We start from the raw sequence: 18,947 nt of genomic DNA on the forward strand, positions 1-18,947 counted from the left end.
TTTTAGTTTTAAAATATATATTGAAAATAAAATCAGTTTGCATTTTCTCACAAACACTGGGCATGTTTCAATCCAATTTCAACACATTTAAGTCCCAACAATTTAAAATAATTATCATCCATATGCTCTAATTTCCATCAAAACAATTGGAATTATACTGTTTGCATTTAAAACCATAGCCATGCATTGTATCCAACGTTACATGAGTCATGTTCCTGTCTTCGCAGCCCCAAAGTTCTCTTTCAAAGCCATCTAAGTTGGTGGCTATTGCTGCTTTTTGTGGCAACGATTGCCAGAGTTTAACTATGCACTATGTGAAGAAATACTTTCTTTGATTGTCCTAAACCTTCCAGTGTTCAACCACTAGTGATGTCCCCAAATTCTAGTGTCACTGTGGAATGCTTCACTGCCTCTTTGTTCTGCGCACATGGAACAATTTGGTTCTGCTGAGCAAATGGAACCACCAGCACTGGACATGACCCCGTGGATGCAACTTCAGAGGTGAAAATTAGTGTACTGGAATAATTATTTGCGCCCAAAAGCAAGTCCATTGTTGAACTTGCAGCTTTACTCCAGGATCCTGACAGCCCATCCAGGTGCTATAGTGAAAATAATTTGTGAAAATAATTTTGAAATGAAATCTAAACTTAGGACAGATGTCCATTTAGCTCTTTAAAAATTCACAACCTTCTGTCAAAGACATTGAAGCAAAGGTTGATTGAAGGTTGCAAGAAAAAAAATATGGGGAGAAATATTTGACTTCTGAAACAAGTGTTAAACAGCTCGTGCATTATTACAAAAAATTATAAATATGTGACTTAACTAAATGTAAAATTTACTTTTCTTCTCCTTTGCCCAGTAATAGTAATCAATTACTAACCTTGGCTCTGGAATTCCTGGGCATTTGGCCATAACTCATTACAGCTAATAAACTGGACTGTGGACCTCATCGTCAAGCCAATGATCTTGCTGAGGATTCCACCATCTGAACGTCAGGCCAAAAAGCAGCCCATTAACCGATGTTTCCCCCTGTCTCAGATCGAATTGTGCAGAGGTATTGGATGATGCTCCTGGGTAATAGGAAGACTGGGCAGGATTCACCTAGCAAGTCCTTTTGCTTGCACAATGGAGCTTCCTCCATTCTCCCCCTGCCCCAATACAATTGGCTTTGTGGAGGGCGATTGGAAGAATCTCCACCTAGCATGCAAGGGGTGGGGGGAGGAGGAGGGATTAGTCTGCCTGGCAAGCTGCAACGCTCGAGTTCACAGGACATTCCTCATAAAGCAACGTATAACTGTAAACCCTTTAACTGTAAACTGGTCTGTTTTCTTGTAGCAATCAATCCGTATCCACTCATCAGGTAATTCATTAATTACAAAGCAAGAAACACAATTTAAATTAGTGGTGTAAGTATCTTTTCTCATAGTGATTTAAAACCAGTCTATCTTGTTTCTAACTTCTATGTAGTCATGTGAAGGCTGCAGTCCTATTCTCTTTTCTGTAAGGATATTTCATGATCGTCCTATTAATCATTTGAAATTGATACTATCAACACTTTAAAAGGCTAATAAATAAACTATAAATAGTTTCCTTATTTAAAAGACTGGGTTCCTGTACAATTTCCACCTCCATCCTAAGGTGCAAAAGTTGGGTGGATGATCTCTGATGAGGCAGTCAATAAGAAAACCCTATTGCCCAAGCAGAAGTGGTAGAGGCTGCACACACTACCTTATTTTTGAATGCATCTCCAGATCAGCAGAAGAGAAAGACCAGCATATGTAGGATTGCTTTAAATGTTTACTTCATCTGGTGCTCCAAGCCAGAAAATAAATGCCATCTGACAACTTTTGCTGAGAAAATACCTACAAATTAAAAGGCACTGACAGATGGCATATTTGAAGAGTTCCTTTCATTGTGCAAAATTTATCTGAAATGAGTGATTCCAACTGTGCAGGCTAAGTAGGATAATATCAATTAGGTATCATACAAGAGGACTTGTGTCACCACCAACCAGCATATGCATAAAAAGGTTATCCATAGATCATCAATGCCAAATGGACTAAGCAGAGAGTGGCTAGTTCCTAGGCCCAGATGTCTTGCAAATATCTCTTTTCTTCTCTTAACAGAGCAAGCATCTTCAGTGCTTCCAGTTTATCAACTCCTCTCTCAGAAGTTAAGATATCTATTAAAGCATCGTTCACATCTTTAGCCATATTCTTTGCATCTCTGAAAAAATGGGAAAAATCATCATCAGTCAAGCAGACAAACCAGTATCGTTGATGGAGGTGGTGTCACTTTCAGACAATTATCAGAAAGAGAAGAGTACAATATGTGTGTGCATGCATGCGTAAAAGAACTGGTCACATTTAAAATCAATTGACTGGTCAACTGGCCATGTATTATCTGACATATTGTATAAAGTCAATCACGCCATTGTCAGTTGACTACCCCTTTCTAACTGCACACCTGAAAAGGCAGAAGTTTTTGCTCTGCAGTCCTGCTAGACTGTGTATGTAGAAATACAAATTCTGTTTCCCCCAGAATCTGGAGTATAACAAAGGTTTAGAATTTGACTAACATTTAAGCTACATGCTAGACTGGGAGATTCTCCTGTCCCACTGGAATGAATGGGAGTTGTTCAAATGTACTGCTCTGCTTTTGCACATTTCCAATCCCCCCCCCCCCCAACACAGCTTGTGCAGGAGAACCACCCAGTGGATTATGCCCATAGGGCTTTAGGATTCAAACAAGTCTCTCAATTAACTACATTTGTACTAAATAAATACTTAGAACATCGGACCAATGTTTAGGCATTATTTCATCTGCCAAGCATCTAAGCTAAAAGAGGGGCAGTTGAATAGAATAGGGCTCTTGAGATGTTTGAGGTTAAGTTGCTAAATAGCTATTGACCTGCAGGAAGATTAGATGCTGCAAAGCCTTTGGCACTTGAAGGAGGTTTTCTCGCCCTACGCCACAAACTGCTGACTTTGACGTTTCTACACTCAAGGATACTGGAGGGGTGGAAGCTTTGATGAGATTAGAGGTCATGGCTCAGTACAAACTCTGATAATGCTAACTGAATGCACCTCTTACAGCCTTGAATTCCACAATCTTGAACCACTGCATTTTCCTTTAGGTTAACAGCCTACCCAACCTTCTCAAAGATCCCTCAAATAAGGTTTATGCATTTTATAGACACAAGGCACGGTCCAGCCAAAGTTCAAACACTTCTAAATTCTACTGATAGGTGAGTTTATGCACATTCTCAGATTCCCGCTACAGTGGTACCTCGGGTTAAGTACTTAATTCGTTCCGGAGGTCCGTTCTTAACCTGAAACTGTTCTTAACCTGAAGCACCACTTTAGCTAATGGGGCCTCCTGCTGCCACCACGTGATTTCTGTTCTCATCCTGAAGCAAAGTTCTTAACCCGAGGTACTATTTCTGGGTTAGCAGAGTCTGTAACCTGAAGCATATGTAACCTGAAGCGTATGTAACCCGAGGTACCACTGTACTGAAATTAATGGGACATAACAGGGGCTAACCACCGAGATGGTAATAACCATGAAGTTTAGGTTAGCATATGCAACTTAAAAGCAGCTCCACTGGGTGAGATCATGTCCATGTAAAAATGACACCAATCAGTCCTTCTGTTAGAGCCAGATGAGTGGAGACTATGCTTGTGTCAGCAGGGCATTTAGAGTACTAACATGGCCTTCTTATTTCTCTCTAACGCCCTTGTTGCCTTAACTTGCACCCTGGCTTGCTCTTTTGTTTTGTCTCAACAAGCCCCATACAAAGCTTGCTGCCCTCCCTTCCAGTTCACTTTTCAGCTTGTTAAGAAGCTCTCTGGGCAGCTCTTTCTGCAATCCTCATCTTCTCACAAGCAGCGATGTTATGAAACTGTGCCTAAAGGGAGTATTCTCTTCAGGAAAAGACAAACAAACCCACCACCACACCTGGGCTCCCATTAATTTTGTTTTCTCATCTTTTGCTCCCAGCTCTTGCTAATCTAAAAGCAGTTAACGTTTCTACAAGTTCTTGCAAATCCAAGTTTCATAAAATTTGGCATGACTCACCCGCACACGTAAAAATACCCTTTTTCCTGCAGCAGAATCCTGCTAACCTCTTTGCAGTAAAGCTGAAGGTTATCTTGAACGTATTTAGGAGTGGCAGCTTCTCCTGCAGCTGGGGCGTCTCTTGAGAAAGAAACCTTTAGGTGAGTTAATGTGCCACTTTCAGCAAAGCACCTGAGCTCCTCTCTGAAAGATAAAAGTTAAGGATCACTGCAAGGGTAAAGACATAATTCCCTTGCACAGCAGCTTAGGGGGCAAGGGGCTGAGAGGAAAGAGAGCACAAGGCAACAACTTACTGGAACAGGTAATCTTTGACCTGGTGGCGACAGCCAAAAAACAACCATGTCTCTCCAAATGTCCAGTCTTTGTGATCTTCTTGGAGCTTCTGTCTGAAAAAGAATTTTGAAAAAAACTGTGACTTAAGACTGTGCATGCCCTATACTTAAAAACAGCAGCAGCAGCAGCAGCAGCACAAAACAAACCCAAGTTCTGCATCCTGTATCACAGCTCTCTCCAACCGGCTGGGGCTGATGGAAGCTGGAGGCCAAACCTCAAGATGGCCCCAGTTGATGGAAGCCTGCGCTCGTTATGCTGCTTTACATTTATTTCGCATCATTCATTCTGGCTCTGCTTGTCATGGGATGGGCCAAGAAGTTTATCTTCAACACTCTTGACTACCTGAAATCCTACAAAGCCCTATTATCAGGTCTGAGATTTCACCAAACACTGTCCGTAACATCTAGCAGGGGTCAGCAAACTTTTTCAGCAAGGGGCCGGTCCACTGTCCCTCAGACACTGTCGGACTATATATATTTTTTTTTTTGGGGGGGGGGAGAAATGAACAAATTCCTATGCCCCACAAATAACCCAGAGATGCATTTTAAATAAAAGGACACATTCTATTCATGTAAAAACACGCTGATTCATCCGTGGGCTGGATTGAGAAGGTGACTGGGCCAGATCCGGCCCCTGGGCCTCAGTTTGCCTACCCATGATCTAGCCAATCTACCTTTCTTGTCATGGGGAGTGTGCACATACAGCCCTGATTTTTTTAAATTATCTGCACTAAGGGCAGACTTCAAATCTAGTTTCCACTTCCTCTGTTCAAGTATCTGTGAGCACTGTTATAAGTAGGTTTGCTCCTGATCACGGCTGTTTGAAAAGATCCTTAATTCAATATTCTGTGCTACAATACTGCAACACAGGGAGATAAACACTAAGGAAGGAAGGAGGAGGGAGAGAGCCTATCCACTCAAATCAGTGGCATCTTATGGGCAGTGGATCCAAGATGCATACAAAATTCCTCACTCACATCACTAGATGAAGTCATTCAGTGTGCAATGGGCTGAGCTGTAGATATCTAGATGTCACCTCCATTAAAGTAAACATGGAGGCCACATGCAGGGTATAAACATGCATATATAGCAGCACGAAGGATTCTGGACCAGAGTGTGCCCACTGCTGCAAAATGTGAACATCCTCCCTTGGCCTCGTGATGACAACGATTCTGCTGCTTGCAGGGATATGGATGAAGCCAGTCAAAGAGGGAGCCATGTGCCTTTTCTAATGGCAGTTCACAGCAAAACCTTTTACACACGTTACTTGAGGGCACGCTGCAGTGACATGAAGAATCAGAATGACCATTAAAAAACCTATTCATAGATCCTCTTGCAGGCTGGAATAAGAGAACTCAGTAATGATTAGAAATGATGTCCTCATTTCTTTAAATCAATTTAAAGAAAGAAGATTTCTGAAGTAGACATGAGGCCCGAAACACCTTTCTTTTCATCCTTATTATTTAATCTGTTGCATTTATCATTGGGACAAGGCGGTCTGAGAATATTACACCGATCCTGGCCCAATTGCAATGGCTGCCAATTAATTCCCAGGCATCATTAAAAGTGCTGGTTTTGACCTATGAAGCCTTAAATGGCTCAGAACTGCAACATAAAAAACTAAAAAAAAAAAAAAAAAAAAAAAGTTTAAACGAACAAATGCGAAAAAACCTGAAGCCTTTTATAGGCATTTTGACAGATGATATTCCAAATGATAAGAGGGTTTTCCTGTACGCAACAACAGCAGCAAGAATGTTGATTGCCAAAAATTAGAAGGGAGAGAAAATTCCAACCAAGGAAGAATGGCAAAATAAATTATGTGAATACTTAGAACTAGCAAAGATGACAGAGGCAATCAGGAATCAAACAAACCAAAAATTTAAAACTGAGTGGAAGTTTTACAGAGTACACTTAGAAAAACACTGTTCCCAAACGAAATCTCTAATATGCTTTGACTAATTTTCGCAAATTAGTTAACAGACAGATAATTTACATTATGTGAGATCAATGAATTGAATTTGAAAAAGGACACAGTTAAAAAGAAAAAGAAGAAGTAAGGACCCACAATGAGGTGAAGGGAAGTCATTTTCAAAGATGTTGAATTATTCTGGTTTTTCTTTATGTATCTTATGATGTTTTGAATAATGAATCGAATAACTGTAATGATAAGTAAACTTAATAAAAATACTGCCAAAAAAGAAAAAGGGGGGGGGGGGAATGAAGGACCTTCCTGAGACGCTGACCCTGGAGAGCAGCGGCTGCCAGCCAAAGCAATCAATCCTGGGCCAGCCAGCCAGTCTGAATGAACACAAGGCAGCTTCCAAACTTCCTTGAAAGCAGCTGAATGGTTGCCACGAACAATGAAGCTAGTTCCAACCTTTAGAGAACGCTTATTTATTTAGTTCATAAAATTTATATGCTGCTTGATTGTAAAAAACCACACACCCTCAAAGCGGTTTACAAAATGAATGAAACAATGAAATTATCAGTAAAAAGACAGTTAAAAACAGCTGTTTAAAACATTAAAAAAAAAAACATTAAAATCAACAGTATGCTAAAAACCAGATAAAAGCACCTGTCAAACTTTTGCTTATCTGTATAGGCTTGCCTGAACAAAAATGTTTTTAGCATGGGCAAAAAAAGAGTCCAGTGAAGGTGCCTGCCTGGTGTCAATAGGAAGGGAGTTCCAAAGTGTAGGTGCTAGAAGATCGGCTTCTTATGTGGCACCTGGTGCAGTCTGAAGCCCTTGAGTGGAGATCGAGCAGAATGTGGGGCACTGGTATACATCATATGTGCAGCTCCTGCTGAATTAAAGTTAAAAATGAATTGGGGGGGGCACCGCTCCCCATATGAACCGCATTGGACTCTGCATTCATCCTCCGAGGCCCTTCTTTGTGTGCCTCCTCCTAGAGAGGTCCGGAGGGGGGCAACACAAGAACAGGGCCTTCTCTGTGGTGGCTCCCCATTTGTGGGATGCTCTTCCCAGGGAGGCTCGCCAGGCACCTTCATTATATATTTTTAGGTGCCAGGTGAAAATGTTCCTCTTCAACCAGACCTTGGGCTGATTAATATTCTACAGTCTTTTAAATGTGTCTGTGGGAAGGGGGTTTATTGTTTTGTTGTTTCATTTTACTTATTTTCATGTTTTTATCCTGTATTTTACTCTCTGAACCACTCTCTGAACTCTCTGAAATCTTATGATGAAGGGCAGTATATAATTCTTTAATAAATGATGAAAATAAATAAAATTAATTTATGCCCTAACTTTTCATTAAAAATTGCCCAAGGTGTCTGTGACTATTTAAATGCCTGGTGAATGCAAACTCCCTCCCTTTAGGTTATCATATTCTCCACTTGCACTACGTGATACCGGCTAAGCACCAACAGTGGGCTCACAGTGGCATTATAACTCTCAAATACTTTCTATTGTAACTACATCAAAGTTTCAGCCCACTTTAATTCACAGCTGCTACAAGCTGCCTTTCAATAAAATACTCAAGCCATAGAAATATTATGGAATAAATTAGTCACAGCAGCTTGTCAAACATCACGAGTTCTCATTATTAGCAGTAATGATAGCAAATCTGTTTCCCCTTCATTCTGGAAGACAGCTTCTGGCTGTCCCATGTAACGCTTTCCCAAGAATTTATTACCCAGTTTAAAAAAGAAATCATTTGGCTTTGCAACAATTCAATTTCATGCTCCACATACAGATACGTCTCTAGATTATTTTCCCTACTTCTCTACCCTAAATTACAAAAACCAAGGCAGCAAGTTGACACTTTAAAATCATGTTAAATCAAATGTGAATTTGGAAAACACAGAACTACAAAGATGAGAATCAAATGTTAAAGGCAGGACATTTGGTAAATGCACAGCTTAACTTCAACAACAATGATCTTCAAGCCTGGTTGATGTGCGGGGAAAAAAATAAAAATCTACACACCCTACAAGAAAACGTGTTTGGTGTGTGGAAAACAACAATCTGTTAGCCTTAATGCATTGCTCAGAATTACTGAGCTAAATGAAAACACAACAGATAAAATCAAAACAGAGTTGGAATGTGCAATCCTGCATTTCAGCCCTTCCATACATCTGTGGTCATAATGTATAGCTTAAAGTGTACAACATTCCCATCAAGCCTTCATTCCGTGACCTGGCGCATGTCAGATAAGGTGGCGTTGACTAACTTTTTTAAAAAAGAAAGCAATTCATAAAACTAAGAGATATTAATTGAAGGAAAGGCAGCAGAACATTACCAGCGGCCTGCAACATCCCATAGAGAATAACACTGGAGACTGATTCACTTCATGGTCCAATCTAACAGACTCCTCATTATTTATTTAATTCATTAGATTTATATATCGCCCTTCCTCATAAGATCTCAGGATGGTTCACAGAATAAAATACAGGATGTAAACAAGTAAAACAAAAAAGCAAAACAACAACCCCCTTCTTTTATAGTCACATCCCTTCAGTATGAAAAAAATCCTTAAATGATTAATGTAATTCAGTGGTAAGTAAAATGTGGAAAATAAATAAATAATGGTTGCCCTTTCTTCTTCTTTTTTGACATTGAATTGGAATGGTCACACTATAAAAAACAAAATAAAACCCACCAACTTAACTGTGATCTCCCTTGGGGCAATACAAAGTTAAGAGTCCCTTTCCCAAGACAGGGCTCCTTTCTACTCACAAACACACACAGAGACCATCAGATGGGGAGCCCCTTCCCTGGAGGTAGAGGGGTGTGCGTGTGTGTGTGAGAGAGAGGAGAATCATGCGGTTACAGTATTCATGCACATGTCATAACCATGTGGGATGTTGTCACCAGGAAGGACATGACAAGGGTATCAGCTGCCCAGCCTCAGCCCACACAATGTGCGTGGGTGAAGATCCATTTCTGTACATTATGCAAGACACCAGATAACTTTCCCTGCCTCAGGGGATGAAGGACTCTGTGCCTTTGTGTGGCTGATATATATTGCTAAATCTGTCTGCTTCCCACAAGTATTTTTCACTCTGTTCCCCCCTGTCCTCTGCCACGGGCATCTCCAGGTGCTGTGAATTACTTTCCTAAACATTACAAGCTGGCAGGGAGGAGAGGTTTTTAAAAAATATAAATCATGGGCTTACCTATGTTGCAGGAAACCAATAAATGGTGCAATTCCAGTTCCTGGACCAACCATAATAAAGGGAATTGATGGATCCTCTGGTAAGTGAAAAATGTTTGCTGGACGAGAAGATATGGAAATCTACAATGCAGTTCAGTATCATTAAAATGTAGATGAGGAGAACTAGCAGATACATTTATAAACTATACCCTTCTTCTAAGATTTGTATTAAAAAATGCACTGCCACAACACCCACTAAAATAAAGGTCTTCCACATTTTCATAGGAATTAGATACACCATGAGCTAAAATCAGCACAGCTACCCTGTTCCCCCCAAAATAAGACAGTGTCTTATATTAATTTTTGTTCCCAAAGATGCGCTAGGTCTTATTTTCATGGGATGTCTTATTTTTCCATGAAGACGAATACGGTACACATTTATTGTTGAACAAAAAAAAGAGGAAATTTATTACCTGTATACAGTACAACGCCTTACGGTAGCTTCGGGGGCCTTATATTCCGGGGTGGCCTTATATTTGGGGGAGGCCTTATATTACAGCGAGAGGCAAAACTGGAAGTAGGTCTTATTTTGGCGGGCTGTCTTACTTACTTATCTCTCTCGCCCTGACCTAGCCACTGTGATCCACGCGACGGTCACCTCCAGACTGGATTATTGTAACTCGCTCTACGTGGGGCTGCCCTTGAGACTGACCCAGAAACTCCAGCGGGTGCAGAATGCCGCGGCGAGACTCCTTATGGGGTCTTCGCTGCGAGATCACATTCACCCGGTGCTATACCAGCTGCACTGGCTCCCGGTGGAGTACAGGATCAGGTTTAAGGTGCTGGTTTTAACCTTTAAAGCCCTATACGGCCTAGGACCCTCGTACCTACGGGACCGCCTCTCCTGGTATGCCCCACAGAGGAACCTACGGTCTGCAAATAAAAACATCCTGAAGGTCCCAGGCCTCAGAGAGGTTAGGCTGGCCTCAACTAGAGCCAGGGCCTTCTCGGCTGCGGCTCCAATCTGGTGGAACGCTCTGTCACAAGAGACTAGGGCCTTGCGGGACCTGACATCTTTCCGCAAGGCCTGCAAGACAGAGTTGGTCCACCAGGCCTTTGGTCAGGGCCCAGCCTGACTCCCTCCTCTGGCAACCTGCACAGAATTTTGCTTAACGGTTGCCATTAATTTGATTTTAATTAATTTTTATAATGAAATGTTTAGAATGTTGGATTATTTGATTGTTTGATTATTTGATTGTTGTTAGCCGCCCTGAGCCCGGCTTCGGCTGGGGAGGGCGGGATATAAATAAAATTTATTATTATTATTATTATTATTATTATTATTATTATTATTACTATTATTATTATTATTATTCACAGATTTCCATGTAAAACACTCTTTCTCCAACTGTAAGGCACATTAAGTCCTGTGTTGTGACACACAACCCAAGGCACTTGCGGTTGCTAGCAGCAAATATTTGGGTGCCATGAAGTAACTAGCTGGAGTAGCTGCCATTTCTCTTTTGGCTACGAAGTGCCTCATACTGCCACAAACCAATCCCTGTAACCAAGTTTTTCATTTTTCAAATGAATGCCAAAATCCTTATAACTCCCAGACAGACTTCAACAGAACACTTGCAGAAAACATGCACTCTTTTATTAATTGCCCATTTTTTCTCAATTTAGATGACCCAAATATGCAAGAGTGAGCTGTCTCCCCCAGGAGCAGCTTAGCTGCTCCATCCTGAAACATCCTGTCAACTAAGTCGTAAGGAGCTTTCTGTGTTTTTTAAACCACACGTCAGGTGCAGAGGGGTGGAAAAGCAATCATCAACTCCAGCAGGAAACCTAGAACGTTCATTCCTCCTTGAACCATTCAGTCTGTCTTAGAACAATACTGACTTCAGCAGTTTCAAGTCTGGAACTAAAACTTGCTATGCAAAACCTACTTTTCATTTTTAACCATATACATCCATCTTCCACATGTCCTTTCCTGGTTCTTTCACTTCTTATGCAACCCTCCTTTACTTCCAAAGTGGGATGCAACTGCAAACCCCAGGCCCCACAGTTAGAGATGCAGGTACTGGAAAATCCTATTAACTGGATTCATCTAAAGAAAAGAAAAACCCACTCCATTTCCTAAAATAGTTGCAACATCAGTTACTGCTGATGTTACTGCTGCCGCTTCCAAGCCCCCAAATCATAACAAAGTGGAAAAGATGGCCTTTATTTTAGGAACACACAAGCTCTGTCTGTACCATAAGAAATGCCCAAGAACTTAGCTGTCTTCTGATACCTTTGGAATTAGGAGCTCCTCTGCTTTTGTACTTGACTGAAGGATTGGGGAAACCAGCTGAAGCAGCCACCCGGTGCACACCCCTCTTCGCAGTTCACCTAGATGGGTGGGAAACTCCAGAACATTAAAGATGAAACTCATCTTTCCAGACTGAAATAAACTGGAGCTGCAATGAAACAATTAAAAGGAAATCAAACACTTGGGACAGTTAAAGGAAACAACTATCTCAGTGTAGGAAAGGTCAGGTGAGCAGATATTGCATCTCACCCCCCACGCCGCAAATGGGTATGAAAAACCCCATCTGGAAAAAAAAAAAAAAGTAAATCATTTTCTCTCCTGATAATGGTTATACAAGACCTTTAAAATGATTTTTACTGAGGATCTTGTTGTAACATCACATTGTTACTTGCGTGCACCAATGAGCCATCACAGAATAAGCACCACACACAGAATTTCTGTAATGTCTCAGAAATAACAGGTTCCAAAAAGTTCCTTCATGCATTTGGCTGTGAGTCATCTAGTTGTTCAGTAATGAAGCAATGAGAGTTAGTGAAATAGAGGCATATGGGAAATGCCTCCAGATGCCTGGGATCAATGTGTTATTTATTGAAAACATTTTCAGTTTAGCACAGGCTTCCTCAACCTCGGCCCTCCAGATGTTTTTGGCCTACAATTCCCATGATCCCTAGCTAGCAGGACCAGCAGTCAGGGATGATGGGAATTGTAGTCTCAAAACATCTGGAGGGCCGAGGTTGAAGAAGCCCGGTTTAGCACCTTAGGAGCCTTCTCCATCATAGGAGGATGAGATCGAAAGAAAGAAAGAAAGAAAGAAAGAAAGAAAGAAAGAAAGAAAGAAAGACAGACACCCAGTTTATAATTAAAATTAAACTTAGATATTGCATTACCTTGCAGCCGAGTAGGGTCTGGCTTGCAATTTAGGAAGATGTTCTGAAAAGAACAGAAGTGAATGAATGCAAGATTTCACCCTTCCCTCTACTCTCACCTACCTACAGCATCAAGACACTTCCAATACTACATGACAGGCATTTACATAACGCTTTAAAGCATTCCAAAGAGCTCGACATACGTCATCTCGGTAATTTTTATAACCAACCTTGCCAGATAGTCCAGTACTATTATCTCAATAATTTGGAAGGAGTGGGGAGAAGGGAGGCAGAGAAAGATGGTTAGCCAAAGCTGAACTACTGAATATATGGCCGAGGTTAAGATTTCTAGTTTCTAGTTCACAGCTTTCTGGCCACAGGTGTGGGGCAAAGGGCTGTAAGTCAGGAGCACTTGCTCACACATGTGCAATTCTAAAATACAGCAATGCATGGACCTTACATTTAATGTTTTCAAATGAAATACATCTGGGATAGCTCAGTTGGTAGAGCATGAGACTCTTAATCTCAGGGTTGTGGGCTTAAGCCCCACCTTGGGCAAAAGATTCCTGCATTGCAGGGGGCTGGCCTAGATGACCCTTGGGGTCCCTTCCACCTCCATGATTCTATCATTCTAATCACACACGTTTCCTGTAGGGTCTCAGCAGGAAAATAAGCTTCACTAGTATGTATTTCTACATCTTCCACTGCTCCTAAGAATCGGAGAAACTTCAGAAATTATTTTTCCTTTATTTACCTGTAACATTTTAAAGAAGACACACCCATATGTACAAGTTTCAGAAAACAGGTGTCAACCTTCTGATTTTATTAAAAATGCAATATCACAATTGGTTCCAATGATTGCAAATGTTATCTTTGACCCTGGCCCTGGGGTTCTACCCTGAATTCTAGACAGTTTTCTCTTAGCTGCTGCCAGGATGAAGATACCGTATTTTTCGGCCAATAGGGTGCACCTAGTTTTTTGGGGGGGAAATAAAGAAAAAAAATTATTCCCCCCCCCCGGCACGGGGCTGGGTCGGGGGAAGCCCGAGCTTCCCCCGATCCCAGCCCCCGGAACAGGCAGCTCTCCACAAGCCGTGGGAGAGCTGCGCGACTTCGCTGAGCTCTATGCGCCCCCAGGCTTCGGGGTGCAGGCAGCTCTCCACAAGCCGTGGGAGAGCTGCGCGAAGTTGCGCAGCTCTCCCACAGCTTGCTGATAGCTTCCTGAAGCCTGCATTCGCCCCACAGGACGCACACACGTTTCCCCTTCATTTTTGGAGGGGAAAAAGTGCATCCTATAGGGCGAAAAATACGGTAGCTGCAAGAGAAAATCTTACTTTGCATTTCTGGTAACTCTGCCCAGACTTATAATTTTCCCGCAATCAGTGAACCTTATTTCCAAGACATCCATTTGCTACAATGGTCACAATATCTTCCTTTTCTTGCTGTGTCTATTCCATGCAACTACTCACCAAGGAGAAGACTTAGGGGAGGCTTGCAAGCTGGAAAAGCATGGAGTAAGTCCAACAAGCACACACCCACATCCCTTATGAAAGCATTGTAGTCAGAGGATCCTTGTTTGCTACACAGCTCTTGCAGTCTCCTTTTTTCTCCAGCATCAGTGGTGTATTCTACCAGAGAGCGCAAAAATGCCTAGCGGAAGAGAAGAGTCTGTTTTTAATTTGGTTTGATATTTCTCAACTTATGTTCCGCATCCTCTGTCACATCTGTGATAAACAGTGTTCCTAAGGATTCCTGTAAGGCAGGGGCTCTGCAGAACCTCACAAACATCAATAACCTCTTGCTAAAATGTCCTTTCGTTGTTTGGACCTAGTGGTAAAAAACTCTCCCAACTATGGTGATCTCTGCTCCCACTCTTAGCACACCCAGCCTTTAGTCAGGCAGGAAGTGACTTCAGCTGAGAGGAAGGGAGGCTGTCAGGCTGTACCAACCTAGGCATCTCTTTGCTAATAATATGCCTTTGAAGGCAGAACAGGTACCGACAACCCTCTGTGAATCGGCTCCTAGTAAACCAGGTGGTTGAGGATGTTACGGGAACATGCCTGGGGACTGCTGTACCAGGAGAGCCGTGCTCCAGGTTGTGGGTGGGGAATACGGAGATACAGGTCCCAATCCTAGTATGAGGAAATTGGTCCACAGGTGGTACCTCACACCCCTCCCATTTATTTGCTCCTTTATTAGGGGCTCCACCACTCCAGAATGTTGGAGGGGGTGCAGCATGGGGGACAAAATTTAACATATGCCGGTCATATTTTACAATGCAAAACATCTGGTGTAGAGTGTTCTTGCAGACAATAGTGGTTTCAGCTTTATTGGGTGTTTGTAAGGGCAAGATAAAGACCTTGTGGTGTTTCTCCTACGGATGGCAAGACTTGAGATTGCTAGGTGCTTGAAGGTTTGGAGGGAATGGGTTACCCAAAACTTGGTGTGCACAGGTCTGGATGCTTGCTTTGGCTGAAAATCTGACCTGCCAACTGAAAGCAACCAGAAAACTAACAGGCTTCAGACTCATTTTGTGGCACATGCCATAGCTCTATTTCAGATATCCAGACAGCATGAACTGCAATCCCCAGAGATCTGGATGATTTTGGATAGATCTGGATAAATGGCTGATGAAATGTACCACGGTCACTGCCTTACTCTTCTCTCCATTGTAACACGTAGCATATTTTTATGGTCCCAATTTTTGTTTTGTTATCTGAAAAAAGGTATTTTGCATTGTTACAATATTTTTAATAAAATGCTTTAAGAAAAAGATACATGGCTTTCCTCCAAGGAGCTCAGGGTTGCACACATGGCGTTATCTCATGATATCCTTTGTAATAAAACTGTTGAGGCAAGTCTTGAAAATCAGTTTGCAAAGGGTACTCGCCCACAGAGCTTCCTATTAGCCTTCTGGCCCAGTGTGTCTGTCATTCTTGGTCTAAAAGGAGAAGGCTGAAGGAGAAGGATCAAGCTGGGTAAAGCTTTCCTGTCTAGTCACCTAGGCAGCTTTTGCTTGGCACAGGCAACCAGGAGAGGCCAATTACATATCTTTTAGGCTGACTGAGTGACTTGCCCAAGCAGTTTGCGCACTGAAGCACCACAATAACAGCTGACAGAAGCAAACTGCATAAAGTATGTAAGTCACCATGCTGAGTAACATATACATGGGATGAGTGCTTTGGGTAGCACTCTGACCTATAACTCTGTAATTTATGAACGCCCAGGGTTGAGTCAAATGTGACTTCTGTGATCGGAAGGTCTCCTGAAATCAGGCAGAGGTTCCTGCTGAAAAGAGGCAGTGACTTTAGACAATTCCCCCTCTGCTCTGCAATCTCCAGAGCAGCTCGGAAGGGGGCAAGGGCAGGGAGACATTCCGCAACACTGTCTCCAGAGCAGCTCAGCAGGAGGACCACGCAACTGAAGTTCTGCTCATGGGAAATCAGTCTCCAAGCCTTTAAATGTGTGTTTAGAAGGTACAGCAGTTCATAGAGGCTGCTACATGTGGTTTACTGATGACATCTAGTGGTCTAGTGGGAAAGGCCCACCAAAATTAACCCACAAACATGTTTAATCAAGCACCAAGGGAAGATGTACAGTGGAACCTCGGGTTACGTTACCTTCAGGTAACATAACTTTCGGGTTGTGAACGTGGCAAACCTGGAAGTGTATTCTTCCGGGTTTCGCTGCGCACGAATGCGCAAAGGCGCTCTATCGCGCTGCGTGCTTGCACAGAAGCGGCACCTCTTCTTGTGGATTTTTCAGGGTACATACGGACCCCCTGGAACGAATTACATTCGTATCCAGAGGGTCCACTGTATTCAAGTTACAAAGCCTTTCATCTGGCTGGCTGCTCATCGTTGCTGGTATCCAGTTACTGATTATTTTAGTTAGTGGAAGAGCGTTGATAGCACAGATATCAATACAGCCTGCTTGTTCAAACATGTATTTGTTAACTATTCTTCCACAACTTTGAGCCCTGCAAAGGCAGTGCCTCTCAGCACTTATTTCTTCATTTGCCCTCTCACTAGCAGCACTTGACTTTTTCTTGGACTCAGAGCAGCAGAGAGGAACAAGGCAGTTGTCGTGAGCAGCAAATTTCCTAATCCTCTCTGCTGCTCCAGGTCCAGAAAAAGAGGCCAAGGGCGAGTGAGTGAGCAAGTGGCAGTGCAGAGAGAGAACCTGAAAGGGATTCTCTGCTGATGGGTCTGGCAGTAGCTGGAAATGGGAGCTGCTCTAAGCATGGGGGGCTCTTGGCCAAGGGAAGCCTCATTCCTTGGCTTCAGTATGATCGGAATCCGGCCTCCTCCACCCCATGAACATTCCATGGCATCGCAATGTTCACAAATGGGCTGACGGCTTCAGGGGACAAACTACTTTCTGAGAGCTTATTGCAAAGATTCTGCACTGCTCAGAGACCAACAGTTAAAACCGGAGCAACTGAGAATGTCTTCCTCTTGACCTCAGGCAAAAATAAATTTATATGGGAAGTCCCTGTGTCAGCTACCTGATGCCCATGGTTCCAAGTTCCAAACTTCTCCAATGTAGGCTTGAACCACCCAACCAGTCTAGGCCTTAGAGAGTACCAAGAATGGATATAATAAAGTTATTTGAAAAAGTAAAAAGTCACCTTTTTGAGAACTGCTCTTATTTCCAGACACCATGTCAGAATAAATTTCACAGTACTCTTTTCAGGTATATACAGTGGCACAGCTGCTCCTGTTTAAGAAGAAAAAATAAATTTAAATTGGGAACATATCGAGAAACAGTTCCACTCTTCTTTATGATTACTTGTGAGTTGTAAAAGCTACCTCCTAGAAGACTCACTCATGTAGAGTGGCAGCTTTCAAATTATATTCCAGGGAATCCTAGGTTTTCTTCAAACCTTATCAAGGATTCCTTAACATTTACATCAAGAAGCTGACTGTTACCTAGCAGTTATGGAATAAGAGGGCAGGTCCTTAAGAATCAGTAATTTTTTTTAAGTAAGCAAAAGTAGACTGACAGTGTCACAAAGCAGGGAAGTAAACAAGCTCTCCACAAATTCTGTAATCATTTAAACCAGGACTATTTAACTTGTACAGAAGTTATCAGAATGCAGAGGCAGACAGAGCAGTGGCCAAATTTGCAGTGGGACACCAGATTATTCATTGTGGCGAAATCCCAATGAGACCAATAAAAACTCCAAAAGAATCTCCACAAACTAGGTAAATGGGCAAACAAAATAGTAGTAAGGTGTTACACTTATTACATTTATGTAAGTTCCATTGTGATAAATTAGGCTTGTATTTGAAAATATTCAGGACTAAGGAAGGGATGCACATTGAGACAACGCTCCCCAACTTCACACATATGTTGGTGGCATATGAACTAGGGGTGTACATTAGTTTTAAAATGAATAGAAAGAACAAAATGCCCCCCAAACATTTCAGTTTAAAAATCTAATGGAAATTGAAATGCCTTAAAACCCATCTATGTCTATTTTTGTTTCTGTTTTCCCACTGACATCAAATAGGATATCCAGCTAGTACATCTGCTGCCTGTAACTTTGGGAGTTTTCAAAATCAAACTGGAGTACATTTTTAGATACTCTGCTACTTGCTCAAAGGATCACATACGCAAAATCTCAGAAAAGAGAAGAGAAAGGGCAATGATTTAGAAGCTGTAAAAAGATTAAAATTATTTCAGCTTTGGAGTCCAAGTCCTGCTCATATGTCACAAGGCTCTAAGAGACAGATGGCACAAGTTTGGGGACAAGACTGTCTAACAAGTGCCTCAGGTATTTTAACTTGAAATGCAATTTGCACAGAACTCCTGAGATCCCAAAATGAAGGGGCAGTTACACAAAATGAGTTTTCTCTTCTCTTCTCTTCTCTGAAGGGCAGTATCACATGCAATATCATGGTAAATGCATAAAATCTACCTCTTTTTTTAGTGCCTGCCTTAACCTTCAAGCAAACAAAGTAATCTTTCTTCTCTGACAGTCCCAAGATATGAAGAAGCTCTTCCACCTCACTGGTATAATTAGGGCAAATGACATTAAAGGCATCTCCAGGCTGGTAGCTAAATGTGGTTTTCTGTATTTAAAATACAAGTTGGTCCATGTGAAACTGAAAAGACACGTGCCATACACCATTTCCTTCCCTCTATTACATTGCATGCAAACATTGTGGGTTATTCTATCTCAGCAAGACCTATCCAAGGAAACCCATGATTCCAACAGACTTGATCCCAAGGTATGGGC

At 42.0% G+C, this 18,947-nt stretch overlaps 1 protein-coding gene across 8 annotated transcripts in view; it reads right to left on the reverse strand.

The window, feature by feature from the left end:
• Positions 1 to 18,947, reverse strand: part of MTRR (5-methyltetrahydrofolate-homocysteine methyltransferase reductase) — a 26,974-nt gene continuing 8,027 nt past the window's right edge. For 3 of the 8 annotated variants that reach the window (XM_081012959.1, XM_081012957.1, XM_081012958.1), the window contains exons 7-15: positions 18,627 to 18,780; positions 17,334 to 17,422; positions 14,173 to 14,353; positions 12,725 to 12,767; positions 11,820 to 11,985; positions 9,546 to 9,664; positions 4,371 to 4,463; positions 4,078 to 4,260; positions 1 to 2,226 (exon numbers count right to left, since the gene is read on the reverse strand). In XM_081012959.1, coding sequence (XP_080869085.1) covers positions 2,082 to 2,226; positions 4,078 to 4,260; positions 4,371 to 4,463; positions 9,546 to 9,664; positions 11,820 to 11,985; positions 12,725 to 12,767; positions 14,173 to 14,353; positions 17,334 to 17,422; positions 18,627 to 18,780 — 1,173 coding nt within the window. In that variant the 3' untranslated portion in view covers positions 1 to 2,081. The other 5 variants (XM_081012960.1, XM_081012964.1, XM_081012963.1 and 2 more) reach the window with 5 other exon arrangements.

This window comes from Podarcis pityusensis, assembly GCF_964106645.2.
Source record: "Podarcis pityusensis genome assembly, chromosome: 7".
Lineage (NCBI taxonomy): Eukaryota > Metazoa > Chordata > Lepidosauria > Squamata > Lacertidae > Podarcis > Podarcis pityusensis.